Source organism: Chiloscyllium punctatum, chromosome 25 (genome assembly GCF_047496795.1).
Source record: "Chiloscyllium punctatum isolate Juve2018m chromosome 25, sChiPun1.3, whole genome shotgun sequence".
Taxonomy (NCBI): Eukaryota; Metazoa; Chordata; class Chondrichthyes; order Orectolobiformes; family Hemiscylliidae; genus Chiloscyllium; species Chiloscyllium punctatum.
In genome coordinates, this window is record NC_092763.1 from 44524494 (window position 1) to 44543185 (window position 18692).

At 40.0% G+C, this 18692-nt stretch overlaps 1 protein-coding gene across 5 annotated transcripts in view; it reads right to left on the reverse strand.

The window, feature by feature from the left end:
• Positions 1 to 18692, reverse strand: part of dlg3 (discs, large homolog 3 (Drosophila)) — a 534760-nt gene that overhangs the window by 428989 nt on the left and 87079 nt on the right. For all 5 annotated transcript variants that reach the window (XM_072595179.1, XM_072595178.1, XM_072595175.1 and 2 more), the window contains exon 3: positions 15579 to 15715. In XM_072595179.1, coding sequence (XP_072451280.1) covers positions 15579 to 15715 — 137 coding nt within the window. The remainder of the gene's footprint in view (positions 1 to 15578; positions 15716 to 18692) is intronic.

Here is an 18692-nt window from a genome sequence, read left to right on the forward strand (position 1 = left end):
GAGTTTGAAGTGTTTACAGACAACAAACCACTTGATAAATTTCAAATGTGTGCCAGGCTTGGAACAACAAAGACACACTGTGTTGCTGAACTTGCTCAGTTTCAATTCCAGATCGGGTAGTCGTCACGCAAAAGTCACAGAATCACAAAGTGCTACATTATAGAAGGAGGCCATTCAGTCCATTGTCTCTACACCAGTTCTCTGAACATTTTAACTTAGTGCCAATCTCCTGTCTTTTCCTTATGAACTGCACATTGTTACTCTTTAAATAATCATCCAATATCGTCCAGAATAACTCAGTTGACCTTGCCTCCATCCAAGCAGTGCATTCCAGAGTAATGCAAATGCTGATGCTTTAGTCAGAAGACTGACCACAGGATAGTACACACCCCTCTCCATTTGGAAGTATTGTGACTGATACTACATCTACATTCCAAATCAAAGGAGTTAAAATAGGCACAGAAGCTTTTGAGGTGTTGGATGAGGATCAGGGAGGAGGAGGGCATTCTCTATTGGCTAGTTAATGAAAAGAGAGAGAGGTGATGCAACTCACCCTTCCTAACTGCCTCAAGTGGTAAAAGCAGCTCATATCAAACAGGGCATCAAGCAAAGGAAGAAGTGACTGCTGAACAGACAGTAGTGTTACAGTCCCAGAACAGCTCATGTTGACAACGATCAAAATTGCATTATGTTTACATTGGCCAAAATACAAAAGTGACTTGCCCTGCAGAATGAGCACTGGTTGCCAAGCGGTCTCAACAACAGGGAGACAGTCACTGTGTGATAGATAGTAACAGAAACCAATGAAACTAGCAAGAAGAGAAGAAGAAATATTTCTAAGAGTAACACTATGGGAAAGTCGTGGAAGTTCTCTTTCTCATGAATATCCAGATTTTATTTCGTACTAAACAGTAAGGTTAAAGTAAGTTAAGTAATTAAAGTTACAGTGAGTAACATTAAATATAAAAGTATGAATTGAGGTCTGACAGGGCAACTCAGCTAAGTGGAATGCCTGTCCTGTGGCATATGGGTAGTCATGGAGAATTCTTGTGAACTAGAGAAGCCAATATTAAGGAAGTGTCACCAGCTGCACAAGCTTTAGCTCCAGGTTTCAGAGCACCAGAAATAGCTAGTGTTGCTAACGGGTATGGGTGAAGTAGAGAACTATATAGATAGCACATACAGAGAGTTGGTCACACTAAATAGTCACAGAATCATAGAGATGTACAGCACAGAAACAGACCTTTTGGTCCAACTCGTCCACGACGACTAGATATCCCAACTCAATCTAGTCCCACCCGCCAGCACCTGGCCCATATCCCTCCAAACTCTTCCTATTTATATACCCATCTAGATGCCTTTTAAATGTTGCAATGGTACTGGCCTCCATTACTTCCTCATTCCATACACATACCACCCTCTGCGTGAAAATAGTTCCTTAGGTCTCTTTTATATCTTTCCCCTCTCACCCTAAACTATGTCCTCTAGTTCTGGACTCCCCGACCCCAGGGAAAAGACTTTGTCTACTTGTCCTATCCATGCCCCCCATGATTTCATAAACCTCTAAGGTCACCCCTCAGCCTCTGACAGCCCCAGCCTATTCAACGTCTGCCCATAGCTCAAAACGTCCAACCCTGGCAACCCTTTCAAGTTTCACAACACTTTTCTGATAGGAAGGAAATCAGAATTGCATGCAGTATTCCAACAGTGGCCTAACCAATGTCCTATACAGCTGCAACATATCCTCCCAACTCCTGTACTCAGTACTCTGACCAATAAAGAAAACCATACCAAACACCTTCTTCACTATCCTATCTACCTGCGACTCATTTTCAAGGAGCTATGAATTTGCACTCCAAGGTGTCTTTGTTCAGCAACACTCCCTACAAAATTACCATTAAGTGTACAAGTCCTGCTAAGATTTGTTTTCCTAAAATACAGCACCTGACATTTATCTAAACTAAACTCCATCTGCCACTTCTCAGCCCATTGACCCATCTGGTCCAGATCCTGTTGTAATCTGAGGTAACCCTCTTCGCTGTCCACTACACCTCCAATTTTGGTATCATCTGCAAACTTACTAACTGTACCTCTTATGCTCGCATCCAAATCACTTATATAAATGATGAAAAGTAGTGGACCCAGCACCGATCCTTGTGGCACTCCACTGGTCACAGGCCTCTGGTCTGAAAAACAACCCTCCACCACCACCCTCTGTCTTCTACCTCTAAGCCAGTTCTGTATCCAAATGGTTAGTTCTCCCTGTATTCCATGAGATCTAACCTTGCTCACCAGTCTCCCTTGGGGAACTTTGTCAACAGCCTTACTGAAGTCCATATAGATCACATCTAGTGTTCTGTCCTCATCAATCCTCTTTGTTACTTCCTCAAAAAACTCAATCAAGTTTGTGAGACATGATTTCCCACGCATAAAGCCATGATAACTATCCCTAATCAGTTCTTGCCTTTCCAAATACATCTACATCCTGTCCCTCAGGATTCCCTCCAAAAACTTGCCCACCGACGTCAGGCTCACTGGTCTATAGTTCCCTGGCTTGCCCTTACCACTTTTCGTAAACAGTGGCACCATGTTAGCCAACTTCCAGTCTTCCGGCACCTCACCTGTGACTATCGATGATACAAATATCTCAGCAAGGGGCCCAGCAATCACCTTCCTAACTTCCCACAGAGTTCTAGGGTACACCTGATCATGTCCTGGAGATTTATCCACCTTTATGCATTTCAAGACATCTAGCACCTCCTCCTCTGTAATATGGACATTTTTCAAGATGTCATCATCTATTTCCCCACATTCTATATCTCCCATGTCTTTTCCCATAATAATTACTGATGCAAAATACTTGTTTAGTATCTGCCCCATCTCCTGCAGCTCCACACAAAGGCTGCCTTGCTGATTTTTGAGGGGCCTTATTCTCTCCCTAGTTACCCTTTTGGATTCTCCTTAACTCTATCTGCCAAAGTTGCCTCATGTCTCCTTTTTGCCCTCCTGATTTCTCTCTTAAGTATATTCCTACTGCCTTTATACTCTTCTAAGGATTCACTATATCTATCCTGTCTATACCTGGCATATGCTTCCTTCTTTTTCTTAACCAAACCCTCAATTTCTTTAGTCATCCAGCATTCCCAGCCTTCCCTTTCACCCTAGCAGGAATATACTGTCTCTGCACTCTCGTTATCTCATTTCTGAAGGTTTCCCACTTTCTAGCTGTCCCTTTACCTGCAAACATCTGTGCCATGTTAGGGACAAACAGGTGTATAAGAAATGGTGACTACCAAAGGTCATGCAGGAATCCCCAGAATCCCTGCTCATAAATTGTTTTCCATTCTGGTTGTGAGAGCAATGGATCTTTGAAGAAATGCAGCAAGAACCAAGGCTGTGGCACTACAGATAGCCCAGCTACTCAGGAGTGGGTGAAGATAAGTGAAAGGGTAATACTGATAAGTGATTCTTTAGTTAAAGGAACAAATGGCATTTCTATAACCCTCAAACCGACAACCTGTCCTAGACTTCCCTCATAGATGCGAAGGTCATGAAGGCACAACGTCTCTTCTTCCTCAGGTGGCCCAGGAAATTTAGTATGTTCGTTACCAACTTTTAAAGGTGAGCCATTGAAAGCATACTGTCTGGGTGCATAATGGCCTGGTATGGCAACTGCTCTACTTAGACCATAAGAAACTACAGAAGGTTGTGTGCACAGCCCAGACCATCGTGGAAGCCAACCTGCCATTCATGGACTCCATTTACATGTCTTGTCACTGCAAAAAGGCTGCCAATATCATCAAAGACCCATCCCATCCCAGTAATGCTCTCCAAAACCTCTTCCATCAGGCAGAAGATACAGAAGCTTGAACACATGCACCAGCAGGTTCAGGAACAGCTTCTTCCTGGCAATGGACTCTCTAACTTCCAATAATGCTGATCTTGCTAATGTTGATCTTGCCTAGTGCACGCCCTGTGTGATGAAACTTGAATGCTTCCGTCTAAGTTTTTTTCATTCTATGATCTGCAAGTCCTTGCTTACTATGTACTGCTCACAAACAAAGCTTTTCACTGTACTTAGGTACACGTGACAATAAATAAAGAAAATAAAATCACAGCAGAGAAAATCTTGACACATTTTCCTGCATCGCCTATCTGGGGCACTATACAAAACGCAGCGTTATCTTGACCAAGTTAACTAGCATGCAGTAGGAGTTTAAATGTAATGGATTAAAATGATTAACAACGATAGTCAGAAATCAGAAAACATGGTTACAGATTCAACTACACAAGGTGACATAACATAACACAATACTCTGGAAAGGTGATTCGATCAAGAAGTCACTTGACCAAATTATCCACAGAGTTAGTTAGTAAAAAGCATGTGACCAGAAACATGTAAAAGGGCAATTCATTTGCAAATGTGAGATTTTATGTCCAATGAAGTGTCACCCGTGCTCTCAGGGCTTTTCTCATTGTTTCCCTCAAGTGTTTACTGCAAAGTGCTACTCCTGCCTGACAGAATTTGATCTAATACACAGCTTGGCTTTAATTATGCACTCGCGGAGAAAATTCTGTAAAGTCTTGGCAAGTACTTCCACTGTTGGTAAATGCCTATTAGCATGAGTTCATGTATAATGAGGTAAGCAATGTGAATTATTTTGTCAAAGCTCACTGAGAGAAATCCTCCAAAAAACTCTCTGAAATTGACATTGGTCTGCTACATATTACACAACAATACATTGCAGGATCAGTAGCAACTATTACAGAAAAGGGGAAGTCTGGGGAAGGAGATGACAAAGCAGAGGAAGGAGAGCTACATCAGTGCCTTGAAATCAAACTCAATGATTCCTCTACTCTCTGGGCCGTCCGAAACCTGTTGATCTTCCAGCTGAAGGAGTTGATCCCGACTGAGTGTTACAGACTGGCACATTCCATGGTCCAGGACTACGTGTTGAGGGACGCGCTGAAGACTGGGCAGCTGCCGGCAAGGCGCGGTGGGGAAAGACCACCGTGTAACATTTGCTTGCCTAAGAAGAACAGGGGGCCCACACAGTCATTTGGGCTCTGCTGACGCCTCAGCTAAATATATGGCTATGTGATTGATAAACATACAGACCTCTATATATGAATGATAAATTCTGATCTCTGTATGCAAATGTTTACGTATGTATGGCATGACCAACTGTACAGACCATCAAATTATGTTATAGTAAGGTATATTTTTGAAATTAAAACAAAATATAAGGTGTTCCATGTATGCTTTGAGCAGAAATGGTGAATGATTGTTGTTCCTCCATTATAAATCCTTAAATTGATCATGGACAGAATCTTCAATCTGTGAGGACCTGACTGCAAATTACTGCATCTTGGCTACTGCCAAGCCAGTCTGGCCAAGCTGACTTTCTGACTCAATGGTACTGGCTGCGGAGGTTGTGAGGTATCCGTGCGGTAAATGTTGCAAGTGAATGTTCATCTTCAAAAGAAAATCAAAACTGTAGTTGCTATATCCTGCCTTTTACAGGCGACTTTGGGAACCGCATCTCTCTCCTTTAAATCCTTGTACATCTTTGTCTAATGTTTAAAAAAAATTTAAAATACATCTTATGGGCCATGTTTTGGTCACATCTAATTAGTCCAACATTTCTCACTGCCCATTCCTTTTTGTTTTGATGTTTTGTAAAGTAGGAACATTTTTATATGGTAAAGATGCACAAAACTGTTGATTGTAGTGATTCAGATGTTTCAGTGTCAGACAAGAAGAGAGTAACAGATTGTGAACACTTGTCTGACCTTCTGAGGAATGAGGCTGATGATTATATTATAGAATAACCAGTAAATATGGAAGTAGATGAATGTTGTAAAATTACTCATTGATATGAAGAATGAACCAAGTGGGAGAGAGCACAGAACCCTAGAGAAAACCTATAATATAAAAAAATCAATTGACAAATCATTAGCTCCAATAGAGACAATCTCACTTCCTCAGGTTTTTACTTATTGTTGGAGTATTAGGATAGTTGTTTATTTTTTAATATTTTTCTTTTAGTCTTTTAACATTCTCTCTTACTTTCATTTTCTTTTATTTTGTTGTCTGTGATTTTATAATTAATTCAATTTTCTAATTTATACCCCCTGCTTTAGATTCTACATGTCTCATTAAGAGTTCTTCAATCTGATTAGTTTGAAAGATCTGTGGAGGTTTTCCTTCTTCACACAAGTTCCAGAACTCACATCAAGAGCATCAAGCTAAAATGTATCTTGAATTACTATAAATTGCCATATAAATGCACAAGAAATGTCACTGGCAACTCTAAGTATAATGACCAACAAGTGCCATTTGTTTGCCACTAATCACAAAATCTGAACCATAAAAGATCTATGTCATAGCTTTGAAAATAAAAAACTGAAAACTGCATTTTCTGAGGCAGTAAAGTTAAAATCAAAGTTGTCCCTGTCACAAAACACACCAAATTCAAAGGTCACTTTCAAAGTGCTAATAATATATAAAATAAGAAAACAAATGTTCATCAACAAACCTTTTAATTCTGGGCAATAGTACATTTTTGTTAATTTGGGTTTCTTTCCAACGTTCAACATTTAGGATCTTACAAAATTATGAACATAGCAATCCCAATATATGCGCAAATTTTGCTGCATTTATGTTTGAAACATTAAGCATGAGAACCACGTTTCTTCATTATATTTACTGACAGTTCCAGTGACAAGACTCTTTAATCAGTGTGGCACCATCCATCAAAGTACAGTGGTGATGACATTTAATGCCTTTGTCATCATTCTGAAATAATTAACAATACAAATGTACGCTGCACTACAGTAGTTACTATGTGTTATAATTCAAAATACATTCTATTCAACTTTAATGAAGACAATATGCAATATTCCACGTTCATGCTTAGCCAAAATGAAAATGGAAACATATTCTTTGAATTTTACTGATGAAAGAATTAACATTCTAAACACAGTTTACTGCAACATACTGTCAAATTCAGAGTACATAAGATTGTTGTTAAAGGTTTTTACAGATGCAGACATATTAAATATCGTGAAAACATCATGTTTATTAGAATGAATAAAAATACAAGCAACACATGGTGACTTTTAAAATATCACCTCTGGTTTGAATTATAAGTATGGTGACTGGTCTCTTCTAGACATTCAGCAATATGCACTGTCATGAAATGCATGCCATGTTTTTAATACTATAAGCTCATTTTAATATTTTATCTGGTTTTCCCCATTGCAGCACAAGGTTTACAGTGACAAATAGTTTAACTGTTTTAAGAGTGACTGAGCTCCTACTTTCCACTGCAAAATACTTTCCATTGGTACTGATATGACTAAAAAGACAAATAGGTATAAGTTGCAGTCACTCTGGTGAGATCTACATTTGTATGGACTTGCAACTATCTGGCCGCGTAGGAGAGTAGGTGTGGGGGCCATATCACAGGGGAGGGCTTTTAATTTTCCCTGCTGAGAAATAACAGTGTCCAGTTTAAATGAAGCAAATCTATTCCCTTTTTTGATCATGCCAACCTACATATTTAACACTACTGGCTTTAGCAATGTGTAAGGCGCCTGCCAGCTCAGGTGCGAATCTCATGCATAAATATACATTGAGATTCTATGACATCAGTAGGATCCTGTGGCATTTTAATCGAGCAGGGAAACCAATGCACATTACATATCAGGCTGAAACAGCAGCTGATGGGAAGGTGAGAGAAACCCTCCTGGCCAGTACAATATTTGTTTTATAGAGCCAGAACATCTCCTTTAGTACCCTCCAAAAAAAAAGTTATCGCATCATCTGCTTAGGATCTCTTCCACTTGCCTTCATGAAACATCCCACTGAGAATTCCTCCTTGTTATTTACTTGGAAACCAATTGAATGCCAAAGACAGCTAGAATGTCCCACCTGGTCCACTGCCAGCATTTTAATAAGGACCAGGAGACAAAATTTGAAACTTAGGCTAAAAAACGTACTCTTTTTTTTCCCTCCTCTACCACCCTGTCTGTCTGAAAGTCATTCTGGTTTAAAATTGGCCCCTTGGATGCTAATTAGGTCTAGCATTATTCCCATTATTGTTTCAGAGGATTGGACATTGACAACATGCTCCAATGTCAACTGATCAAGTCTTCACCTTAAGATGCATTCAAGACGGAGTTGAAGTTTTTTTTTAAATCAACCTGCTTGGACATCTCAATTCAGCGGGAATTGAACCCTGGCCTTCTGAGGCCAAGATGTAAAGACACTACCACCATACCACAAGATTCTTCAGACTCAGTTGAACATTGTACTAGCTATTTGGAGACACCTGAACTACAGCACTATGATTCATCGCAAACTTCCTTGACTGTTAATTTTTGAATAGCTAGTCATTTTCCAATTTTATTTTGTAATTATTTACAATGATTGAATAATGACTATTTCTAATTTGTTGAAGAGATGTCAAGAATGGGTTAGGTGTGCTTGAGATGCAGAGGTAGTGTCCTTACCTCTGAATTAGGAAATCTAATTTCAAATGTCACCTGCTCCAGAGGTGTGTAATGACATCTCTGAACAGGTTGATTAAAAGATATAAAATAACGATGTTTTTGAGTAAGTGTAGTGAAATAATAAAGCATGAGTTATACACCCTACTAACAAAATATTTAAAACATCAAACATTGTCATATTAATAAATTCTTAAGTTATTGCTTTGATAATCTCAATTACAGACATTTAAAAAAGCAAATGACAAAAATTTTGGAAACCATTGCCAATTTGCAAACTATTACTCCATTTGTTACATTAGCAGCCCTCTTTGCTGTTGCTGTGTAACAGATTATCAAGTGATCCTTTTGAAAATGCAGCCAACAGCAGCAGTGAAGCATTCAATTCCACATCCTGATTTTGTTCAGTCTTTTGCACTTAATCCTCTTTACCAACTTTTTGTAAACAATTATGTATTGCTGATACATCAGGAAAACTTTGGAAATTATTTTCATACTGTATTGCCAGACAAATCTGCATGAATAAATTTCTTAGAAAGAAGCCCAGATGCCTATCATCATTCTGGAATCAAGAACCATTCAAAATGTTTATGTTCTAAACCAGAGGTGGGGAACCTTTTCATGTTGGAAGGCCACATTATGTTAGTTGTAATCTAATAAGGCAGCATTCAAGAAACTTCAATTGTATATTCTTCAAAATTCTTTTTTTTAAAATTGTGGCCGTCAGTCTGTGAAGATTATTTCGTTGAATTTTCTTTTACTCTGTGGTATTTTAAGTACATTCATTTTAAGATTAAAATAAAAATAATAAAGGACAAAAAAAAATTAATAAAAAATAAAAGATTTGTTCTGCAAAATTTGGATTCATTCAAAAGGCCACACACAATGGCCTAGAAGGCCTTAAGGCTGCAGGTTCCCCTCCCCTGTTCTAAACTATACTGCTTACCCATTTGAATTCAACATTTTCCATCTCTGCTAAAACACAACTGCTGAATCATTTGGACCAATCACAAAGGTATATTGGAGAATTTTACTAAATGGTTAGATTAATGATATTTATCTGGCTACCAGATATGATAAGCACCACATGCAGCTGATGTGCTGTCTATTTACCTATAGACAGAGTCATTAGATGATGGCTTGGTCTTTCAGACAAATGTAAGATTTAGGCACGACATGAGTTTGGCATGGCCTCCTACTTTCCAGGGGGAGTGGATGCACAGCGCAACACTACCATAGCTGAACACAAACCACCAGTAAACTTAAAGTCTCAACGTAAGGGTCACAAGGATGACTGCTGGTATACTTTCGCAGAATGACTTCCTCTTCCAAGACTGTAGTTATGGGGAGGATCTCCATTGTATGGAATGATACTTAGCACAGTGAAAGATGATTGGCATTAATAATTTCGGATACTGGATTAGTGGTGCTGGAAGAGCACAGCAGTTCAGGCAGCATCCAACGAGCAGTGAAATCGACATTTTGGGCAAAAGCCCTTCATCAGGAATAAAGGCAGTGAGCCTGAAGCGTGGAGAGATAAGCTAGAGGAGGGTGGAGGTGGGGAGAGAGTAGCATAATAATTTCGGTCCCAGGACATCACTGGAGTTCCTTGGGATATTATCCTCAGCTCAATTGCTTCTGAAGCAACTCCACAGAAGCCGATATCTTATCACCAAACTACTTTTATTTACACATGCACAATACATGGACTCTGATCAACTAGCTCAGAACCAGTCCCTAGAATGATGAGAATCTCTGAGACTCCTGTTTATATCTGTCAGCCATAACTCCTTGATCGGCCCAGGTTAACAACCTAATCATGAATCACATTCTTAATGAGGTCTACCTGGCTCTTGTTTCAAATCACTACAACCTCCATCAGAACATCGTTGGATGTTCAATGATGATCACACAATGTTCAGAACTATTTATGACTGCTCAGACTTTGAAGTGGTCCACATCCATAGGCAACCACATTAGGAGAACATTAGACTTGGCCTAATTAATGGCATGCTATACTTATGCCACAAGAGTGCCTAGCAATGACCATCTCCAAAAGGTCTATTCAACTCATCTTTGTATTCAATGGTGTTAGCGCCACTGAACCCCAAATAACATCATTCTGGGGCTTACAATTTACAATAAACTAAACTGGATCAACCATATAAATACTGAAGTTAGAAGATCAGGTCAGAGACTGGGAATTGTGTGGTGAATAACTCACATCTAGACTTCACAATGGCTGTCCATAACCTATAAGACATAAATCAACTGCGTGATGGAGTGCAGCTTCAATAAAACTCAAGGACATTGACACTAATCTCACACCATTCTGATTTGCATCAGTATCACTCTCACTGTGTCAAAAACCTGGAACTCCCTTCCTAATAGAACTTTTTATACACCCCAAGGTCAAGAAAGTGGTTCACAACTAATTTCTAAAGGGCAATTAATAATAGGCAACAAATGCTGGCCAAGACAGTGACTCCCACTTCAAATGCAAGAATTGCTGGCTTTCAGGTCAAGTAGATGTAGCTTTACTCCAGTTAGTATTATTTCAAACTGCTCAACCCAGTTCTTTTTCGAATTTACTCAGCAGATGTGAGCTTCACTGACTGGGCAGTGGTATATCTTTCTCCAGTTGTCCATCTTGATGAACGTAATATTATATTAAAAAATAAAGAACAATAAATCAGTAGCCTGTCAGGATTTGTAATGTTTAACAGTAACAAATTAGTTCCTTCCTAATTATTTTTAAAAATCGAATTCATAATTTGTACCATTTGACCGCAACCAAGCATATTGTTGGTCCAGGCAGAAGACTAATCTCTGATCATTCCTGGCTAATGTTTAGGTCTGTATTGCCACACTCAACCTGTCTCTATATCTATGGAAATGCAAAACAAAAACCAAAATAACTATCTAGTTTGCAAACTCAGATGCCTCCAGTACTGCTCCAGAACTGGAGTTCCATAGTCATTTCTATTAAAGAATATCAAATTGAAAAGTCACAAAAGTCATCATACTTATTTAGTTCATCTCTATGGTAAAGCTCCTGTGGTGACAGCTCACTGCAGGTTTTCCAGAGATTATGTAAACATTGGATGGACCACTGAATTTTTTTCTCATATTTCATGTAATTCGAGCATGTGATTCTAGTGTAAACAGTGTTATGCTAAGATTATTCAACGTGAACTGGACCTAAAATCTAGAGTCACGCTCGGGCCACATTATGTGCAAGTCATTACTGATTTCACAATTATGAATTTTTAAATACAACGTAACATCCATAACTTGGCAGACAGGATGACAAGTAGCAGGAAATGCAGCATCAAATTAAAATATACAGTGGTCTGAACATTTTTACTGCAATAGTTCTGATGATTTGAAGACTACACCATGTGGAAATTCCAAAGGGTGAGTAATGTTCCAGCTATTTAGTTAATTATTGAAGCCATTATTTGAAACTATCTAAAAATATTGAAAGTTTCAAACACATCCTTTCTTGCCAAATCTGTATTATCCAAAAAACTGATACTACAGATGAATGCAACTGAAAACAGCATAATTAAGAAATTAATAATGGACCAATCCATACCAGTCATGCAATATGTGCTGTAATTCTAAGATTTAATACTCCTATGATTGCAGAGCCATTTTAGTAGCTGATGTTACTCTCCACTGAACACTAAACTGTGAATTCATTCACGCAAAGCTGAGCTTTAGAGACAATTACTACAACAGTGAAGTAAGTGATCTATCTTCCATTCTTAATTGTTTTCTAGCACAGGGTGTGCTGTCTCGTATGGAGGTGAGAGAAACACATGTCTGAGATCCAATAAAAATAAGATTTGTTTTCATATCATTTATTATGACTGTCACAAAAGTTCAATTTACTTCCTATACTGATGTGATTTCTAGCAGCTGTGCTTAACAATGCTGTTTATTATTATCCCAAACATCAGTATTATTCCAAACATCAGTGATCAGTTATAAAAAGAGAAGGTTATGCAGCATCCACATGGACAAAGAAACAGAGATAATACTTCTGATCATTAAGCTTTCATCAGAACTAACAGAAGTTAGAGATGTAATATGTTTTGAGCAAGGAGTAGGTGGGACAAGGACTAAAAGAAGGTGTGAAGGACAGGAGAGACTGACTGTCAAAAGTGTTAGTCCTCCATGTCAAAAAGGTAAAGGAGATGGTGGTAAGATAAGAAATAAGAGAAGACTCTAATCTGCTTCTGGCAGAAACTTGGTACTGGTGGTTCTACTAATTTTTTTTTTCTTTTTCTTTTTTTTAGAACCTCTGACACCCCTTTTTTTTAAACCCACCTAACTGCGGTTAGTGCTTATTTTTTCCCCAGCACCCATGGTGTGTGTGTGCAGGTGTGAGACGCAGTGAGAGACACAAGGTGTACCAACCTTTATTTAATTTCCACCACCAGGGTGGTTCTACTAAGTTTTTTTTTTCTTTTTTTAAATTTAACCCCCACACTACCGCCTAACTGCGGTAGTGCTTAATAACTCCTGTTTTTTTTTCTTTTTTGCTTATTTTTTCCCCAGCACCCATGGTGTGTGTGTGTGTGCAGGTGTGAGACACAGTGAGAGACACAAGGTGTACCAACCTTTATTTAATTTCCACCACCAGGGTGGTTCTACTAACTTTTTATTTCTTTTTTTTGTTTTTTTTTCTTTTTTAACCCCCACACTACCGCCTAACTGCAGTAGTGCTTATTTTTTCCCCAGCACCCATGTCGTGTGTGTGCAGGTGTGAGACACAGTGAAAAGACACAAAGTGGTTCTACTAATTTTTTTTTTCTTTTTTTTTACCCGGGCTCTAACATAAGTCTCGTGTTTATATATTTTTTTTGTTTATTTTTTTTTCCTTTTTTTTACCCCCACACTACCACCTAACTGCGGTAGTGCTTATTTTTTCCCCAGCACCCATGTTGTGTGTGTGCAGGTGTGAGACACAGTGAAAAGACACAAAGTAATAATGGTACTAATAAAGGATACCTGCTGCCCTCTGATTGGTTGATAGTTTGCTGGAGGCAATTTATACCCTAATAGGTACTTAATACAAAGGAAGACCCAATGCTGTCTAAATATTGCTTTCTTTCCTTGTAACTATGTTGGAAGAAAAGATCACAGGGATCTATTGCCAACATTAAATTCTGCCCAAAATGATTTTCTAATAGTTGTGAAACTCATAAACATTGATGATCAGAGGAAACCAAAACCAGAGATTGCTAGGAAAGCTCAGGAGGTCTAGCAGCATCCGTGGAGAGAAATCACAGATAACATTTTGGGTTCAGTGGCTCTTTCTCAGAAGTGTAAAAAGAATTGAGATAGTGGGCAGCTTCAGAATCTTGCTGTTGTGGTCAGTTGGGAGTCAGAAGCCTCCACTACATGGGCAACAGACCGTTGACTTTGACTATCCCTGAATTGGCCAATTAATGGCTTATAGGTGGGTATGCCATCAAAGTAAACTTAATGGGTTAGCTCAAGAAGCTGGGGGCTTTTGAGGACCACCCAGCACTGAAAATACTGCAGGCTGCATCTCCAGGAAGCTGAGGGAAGTACCTTCTCTCCAATCTTTTTAACATTAGATTAGAGAACGACCTCAGCAAAAGGCAGCCTCTGATTGCAGCTAAAACCAGGCAGTCAGGAAGACCCAGCAAGTCTACCTGGAATGATGCACCCTACTCCACCCAGGTCATCTACTGGTAGGCTGCTTTTAGGTGTTTCACTGTTCCCTGGCACTTCCAGGAACCTAGCGATTGAGCAGAAAGTTCCACTTAGACTCCTGCAATAGGCCTTAATAGCCCTCTACTGAGATAAGTTGCTGTACCACCATACCACCTCATGTAAATTTAAAGACCTGTCAGTCTCAGCAAAGGGGACAACTAAGCTATTGGATTGCTTCAAAAACCAATCTGGTTCACAAATGTTCTTTAGGGGATTTAAACTGGCACCTTTAACTGGTATGGCCAAAATGTGATTGCAGATCCGATCAATGTAAGATACTCTTACCCATCCTCTGAAATGGCTTTATAAGCCAGTCAGTTCAAAAGCAATTCGGGATAGGCAATGAATAAGTTTGTAAGTTAGCTTACTGAGCTTGAAGGTCTGTTTTCAGACATTTCATCGCCATATTAGGTCACATCATCAGTCAGAGTCTCTGGTGCACTTCACCAGAAAACAAACCTTCAAGCTTAGAGAGCTAACTTACAGACTTATCATCAACCTGAACTACAATACTTCTCAAAAATCACTAATAGGCAATGAATGCTGCCCTTGCCAGCATCAGCTACATCCTATGAAGTAATTAAGAATGGAATGGGTTATTCCCATAATGCTTACAATGGGCATTTCAGCAATAGTATTCATCTTGAATATCAAGGGATTTTTGTCTTAATGGAGATGTTCATTGCCTGGCACTTGCGTGGCATGAATATTTAGACATCAGTCCTACAAGGATATGTTGGTATGTTTGACAATGGGGGTTAGAAAGATATTCCCTATCTCCCCCCACAAACCACCTGATTTTTTTTGCATCTCCCTTGAGATTGTACAGCTGTTGGTGACTGAGAAATATTGGGAATATTTTACTCATATGTGCTCTAGCCAAACCTGATAATATCTTGACCATCATTTTTATATGCAGAAATACTAATAATTCAGTATATTATCTTTATTTTAAAAATATAGGTGCATTATTTTTCCCTTTAACCTAATTTACCTTTTGGCCATTCAATTTTTTTTGACGTCTTTACACCTGAAACTTTAATCTATATAAAACATAGGAAAACAGAAAATAGATGGAGTAGGCCATTCTGCCTTCAAGCTTGCTCTGCTGTTCAATATGACATGGCTGATAATCCATCTCAGTAGTCAGTTCCTGCTTTCTCCCAAATCCTTTAATCCTTTTAGCCTAAGAAAATCTCTACACTTCACAGGTGTTACCTGACCAGTTAAATGTTTCCAATTCTCTGTTATTGTTTGGGATTCCCAAATATTGCAATTTTACTGCTTTTTATATAGTCAATTAAGTTACTCACCTCTAAACTGAGAAGTTCAATCCTTGTAAATGTTGATTTCCTCCCCATCTCAGTTGAAAATAGATTGCTTGCGAGAAGATTATGATCAGTAGGTTTGAGTGCAGCAGCTAAGGTCACTTCATAGAATTCCTGAATATCTACAAAAATAAAATAAAATAAATCATTAAAACTTTTTAAAAATCTTAAAATCCAATGATTTCACCTGCAGCTTTTTCCATTAAACTCTTACTATCCGTAAAGTGAATATTATCTACATAGCTTATTCCGGTGGTAAATTTTGTGCTAAACTTGCATTGAATTGCATCCTACCAATCAACACAGCTCCTCATAAAACCAAATGAATTTTTTTTTCCCGGTGCACATTGAATACAGATTCACAGTAGACTCCTTATGTTATTTGTATCTTCTTTAGACAATCTTCTGTTTTGAGAATAGGATAGAGGGTGTTTTGGTGCAGGTGAGACGAAAAATCAAGTGGTGCAGAAGCTGGAAAGATATTGCTTCTCTGTAAGAATTTGGTTCACATCATTTCAGGTCTATAGGTGAGAAGATGTGGGAATTAGCAGTCAAAGCAGTCATTGGTCAAAGGTTGCCTTTGTGCTAGTACTGATGACATCTACAACAATCCTCCTCATCCTGCTTTTCATGTGTTTCAGAGCGGAACTGGTTTTTAAAATTAAAAAGGTTTAAATCATTTAAATAAGTTTAGGAACTTGAGTAAAACCTTATGCTGACATGGAGGCACTTAGAGTGCATTTAGAAATACTTGCATTTTTTTACCAGCTCTCATTCTCATGCTAAATATAGACTTCACCTCTTGATTGTTGCCTCCACAGCAACTGCCAATAGCATTCTGATATCAATGTCAGATAAGAAACTGCATTAGAACATGGCAAGTTGTGAGGAAGGATTAGGGATATTGATTGTTAAAAGGGAATGTGAGGAGCCTGAAAGCTGATGGAGTTGACATGGGCAGCAGTACAAAATGCTACATGATGGTTTGGTGTTGGGGAGGAATGAGTGAAGAATCTTGATTTCAGCTGGAGCCTGGAATTCACTCATTAGAACATGACCTGGAAAGTGTGCTATCTTCAACCAGATTTCAAACTTCGACTGCACAATAAGGAAGAAACGTTCCTATCAAAACATGCACTTGAAGTGAAGTAAGAATTAGTGATTTTGGTCTACTGTGGTATCATGTATATGTTTCTGCTGTGAGGCTGGCTTTGGACAGTAGATGAGTTTTGACTATCATCCATACTTGAATGAGTCTGTACTACTTGCTCAGCGTAAAGCTCTAATGAATCTTTGCCTCCATAAAAGTGTGCACTCATGAATGATCATATCCTCAAAACACACAGGATGGCCATAAATATGGAACATGAGTGGAGGCAAGAACCTATTACAAGTTGCTCAAATTATCTGAGGACACATTGATTTCCATATTGAAGTGCTGTGTCTTGGCTGTACCTAGGAACCTAAGAGTTGAAGGATCTCTAAAATATAAAGCTATCCAGGATGCTACTCTAAGATGAGAATTATTTTTTATTTCAAAAATATACTTTATTCATAAAATACTTTAATGGTCTGTACAGTTGGACATGCCATACATATGTAAACATTCCATTTGTTTGCATACCGAAAACAGAGTAATCATTCCTATTTACAGGTTGGTACAATTACATTTTTAGCTGAGGTGTCAGCAGACCCCAAATGACTGCGCGGGCCCCCTGTTCTTCTTAGGCAGGCAGATGTTACACGGTGGTCTTTCCCCACCGTGCCTTGGCGGCAGCTGCCCCAAGCTTCAGCGCTTCCCTCAACACATAGTCCTGGACCTTGGAATGCGCCAGTCTGCAACACTCAGTCAGGGTCAACTCCTTCAGCTGGAAGATCAACAGGTTTCGGACCGCCCAGAGAGCGTCCTTCACCGAGTTGATGATCCTCCAGGCACAGTTGATGTTCGTCTCGGTGTGCATCCCGAGGAACAGTCCGTAGAGCACGGAGTCCTGCGTCATGGCGCTGCTCGGGACGAACCTCGACAAATAGCACTGCATTCCTCTCCAGACTTCTTCTGCATAGGCACATTCCAGAAGGAGGTGTGTGACAGTCTCGTCCTCCCCGCAGACGCTTTGAGGGCAGCGTGCGGTGTGGCTGAGAGTCCGGGCATGCATAAAGGATCTCACAGGCAGCGCCCTTCTCACCACCAGCCAAGCCATGTCTTGGTGCTTGTTGGAAAGTTCTGGCGATGAGGCATTCTGCCAAATGGCTTTGACAGTCTGCTCAGGGAACCGCTCGATAGGATCCGCCCTCTCCTTTTCCCGAAGGGTCTCAAGGACACTACGTGCTGACCACTTCCTGATGGACTTGTGGTCAAAGGTGTTTTTCTTCATAAACTTCTCCGTGAAGGACAGGTGATACGGAATGGTCCAACTACTCGGAGCGTTCCGCGGCAGCGAGGCCAGGCCCATCCTTCGCAACACCAGGGACAGGTAGAACCTCAGTACGTAGTGACACTTGGTGCTTGCATACTGGGGATCCACGCACAGCTTGATGCAGCTACACACAAAGGTGGCCATCAGGGTGAGGGTGGCATTGGGTGTATTTTTTCCCCCATTGCCCAGATCTTTGTACAGCGAGTCCCTTCGGACCCGGTCCATCTTTGACCTCCATATAAATTGGAAGATGGCCCAGGTGACTGCAGCGGCACAGGTTCTGGGAATAGGCCAGACCTGTGCCACCTATAATAGCAATGACAGTGCCTCACACCTGATGACCAGGTTTTTTCCTGTAATGGAGAGTGACCATAGCTTCCATCTGCCCAGTTTCTGCCTCACTTTGCTGATACGCTCCTCCCAAGACTTGGTGCATGCCCCAGCCCCCCCGAACCAAATACCCAGCACCTTCAGGTGGTCAGTCCTGACGGTTAAGGGGATCGAGGATCGGTCGGCCCAGTTCCCGAAGAGCATGGCCTCGCTCTTGCTTCGGTTTACCTTGGCCCCCGAGGCCCGTTCGAACTGGTCACATATGCACATGAGTCTGCACACGGACAGTGGATCCGAGCAGAAGATGGCGACGTCATCCATGTACAGGGAGGCCTTAACCTGCAGGCCCCCG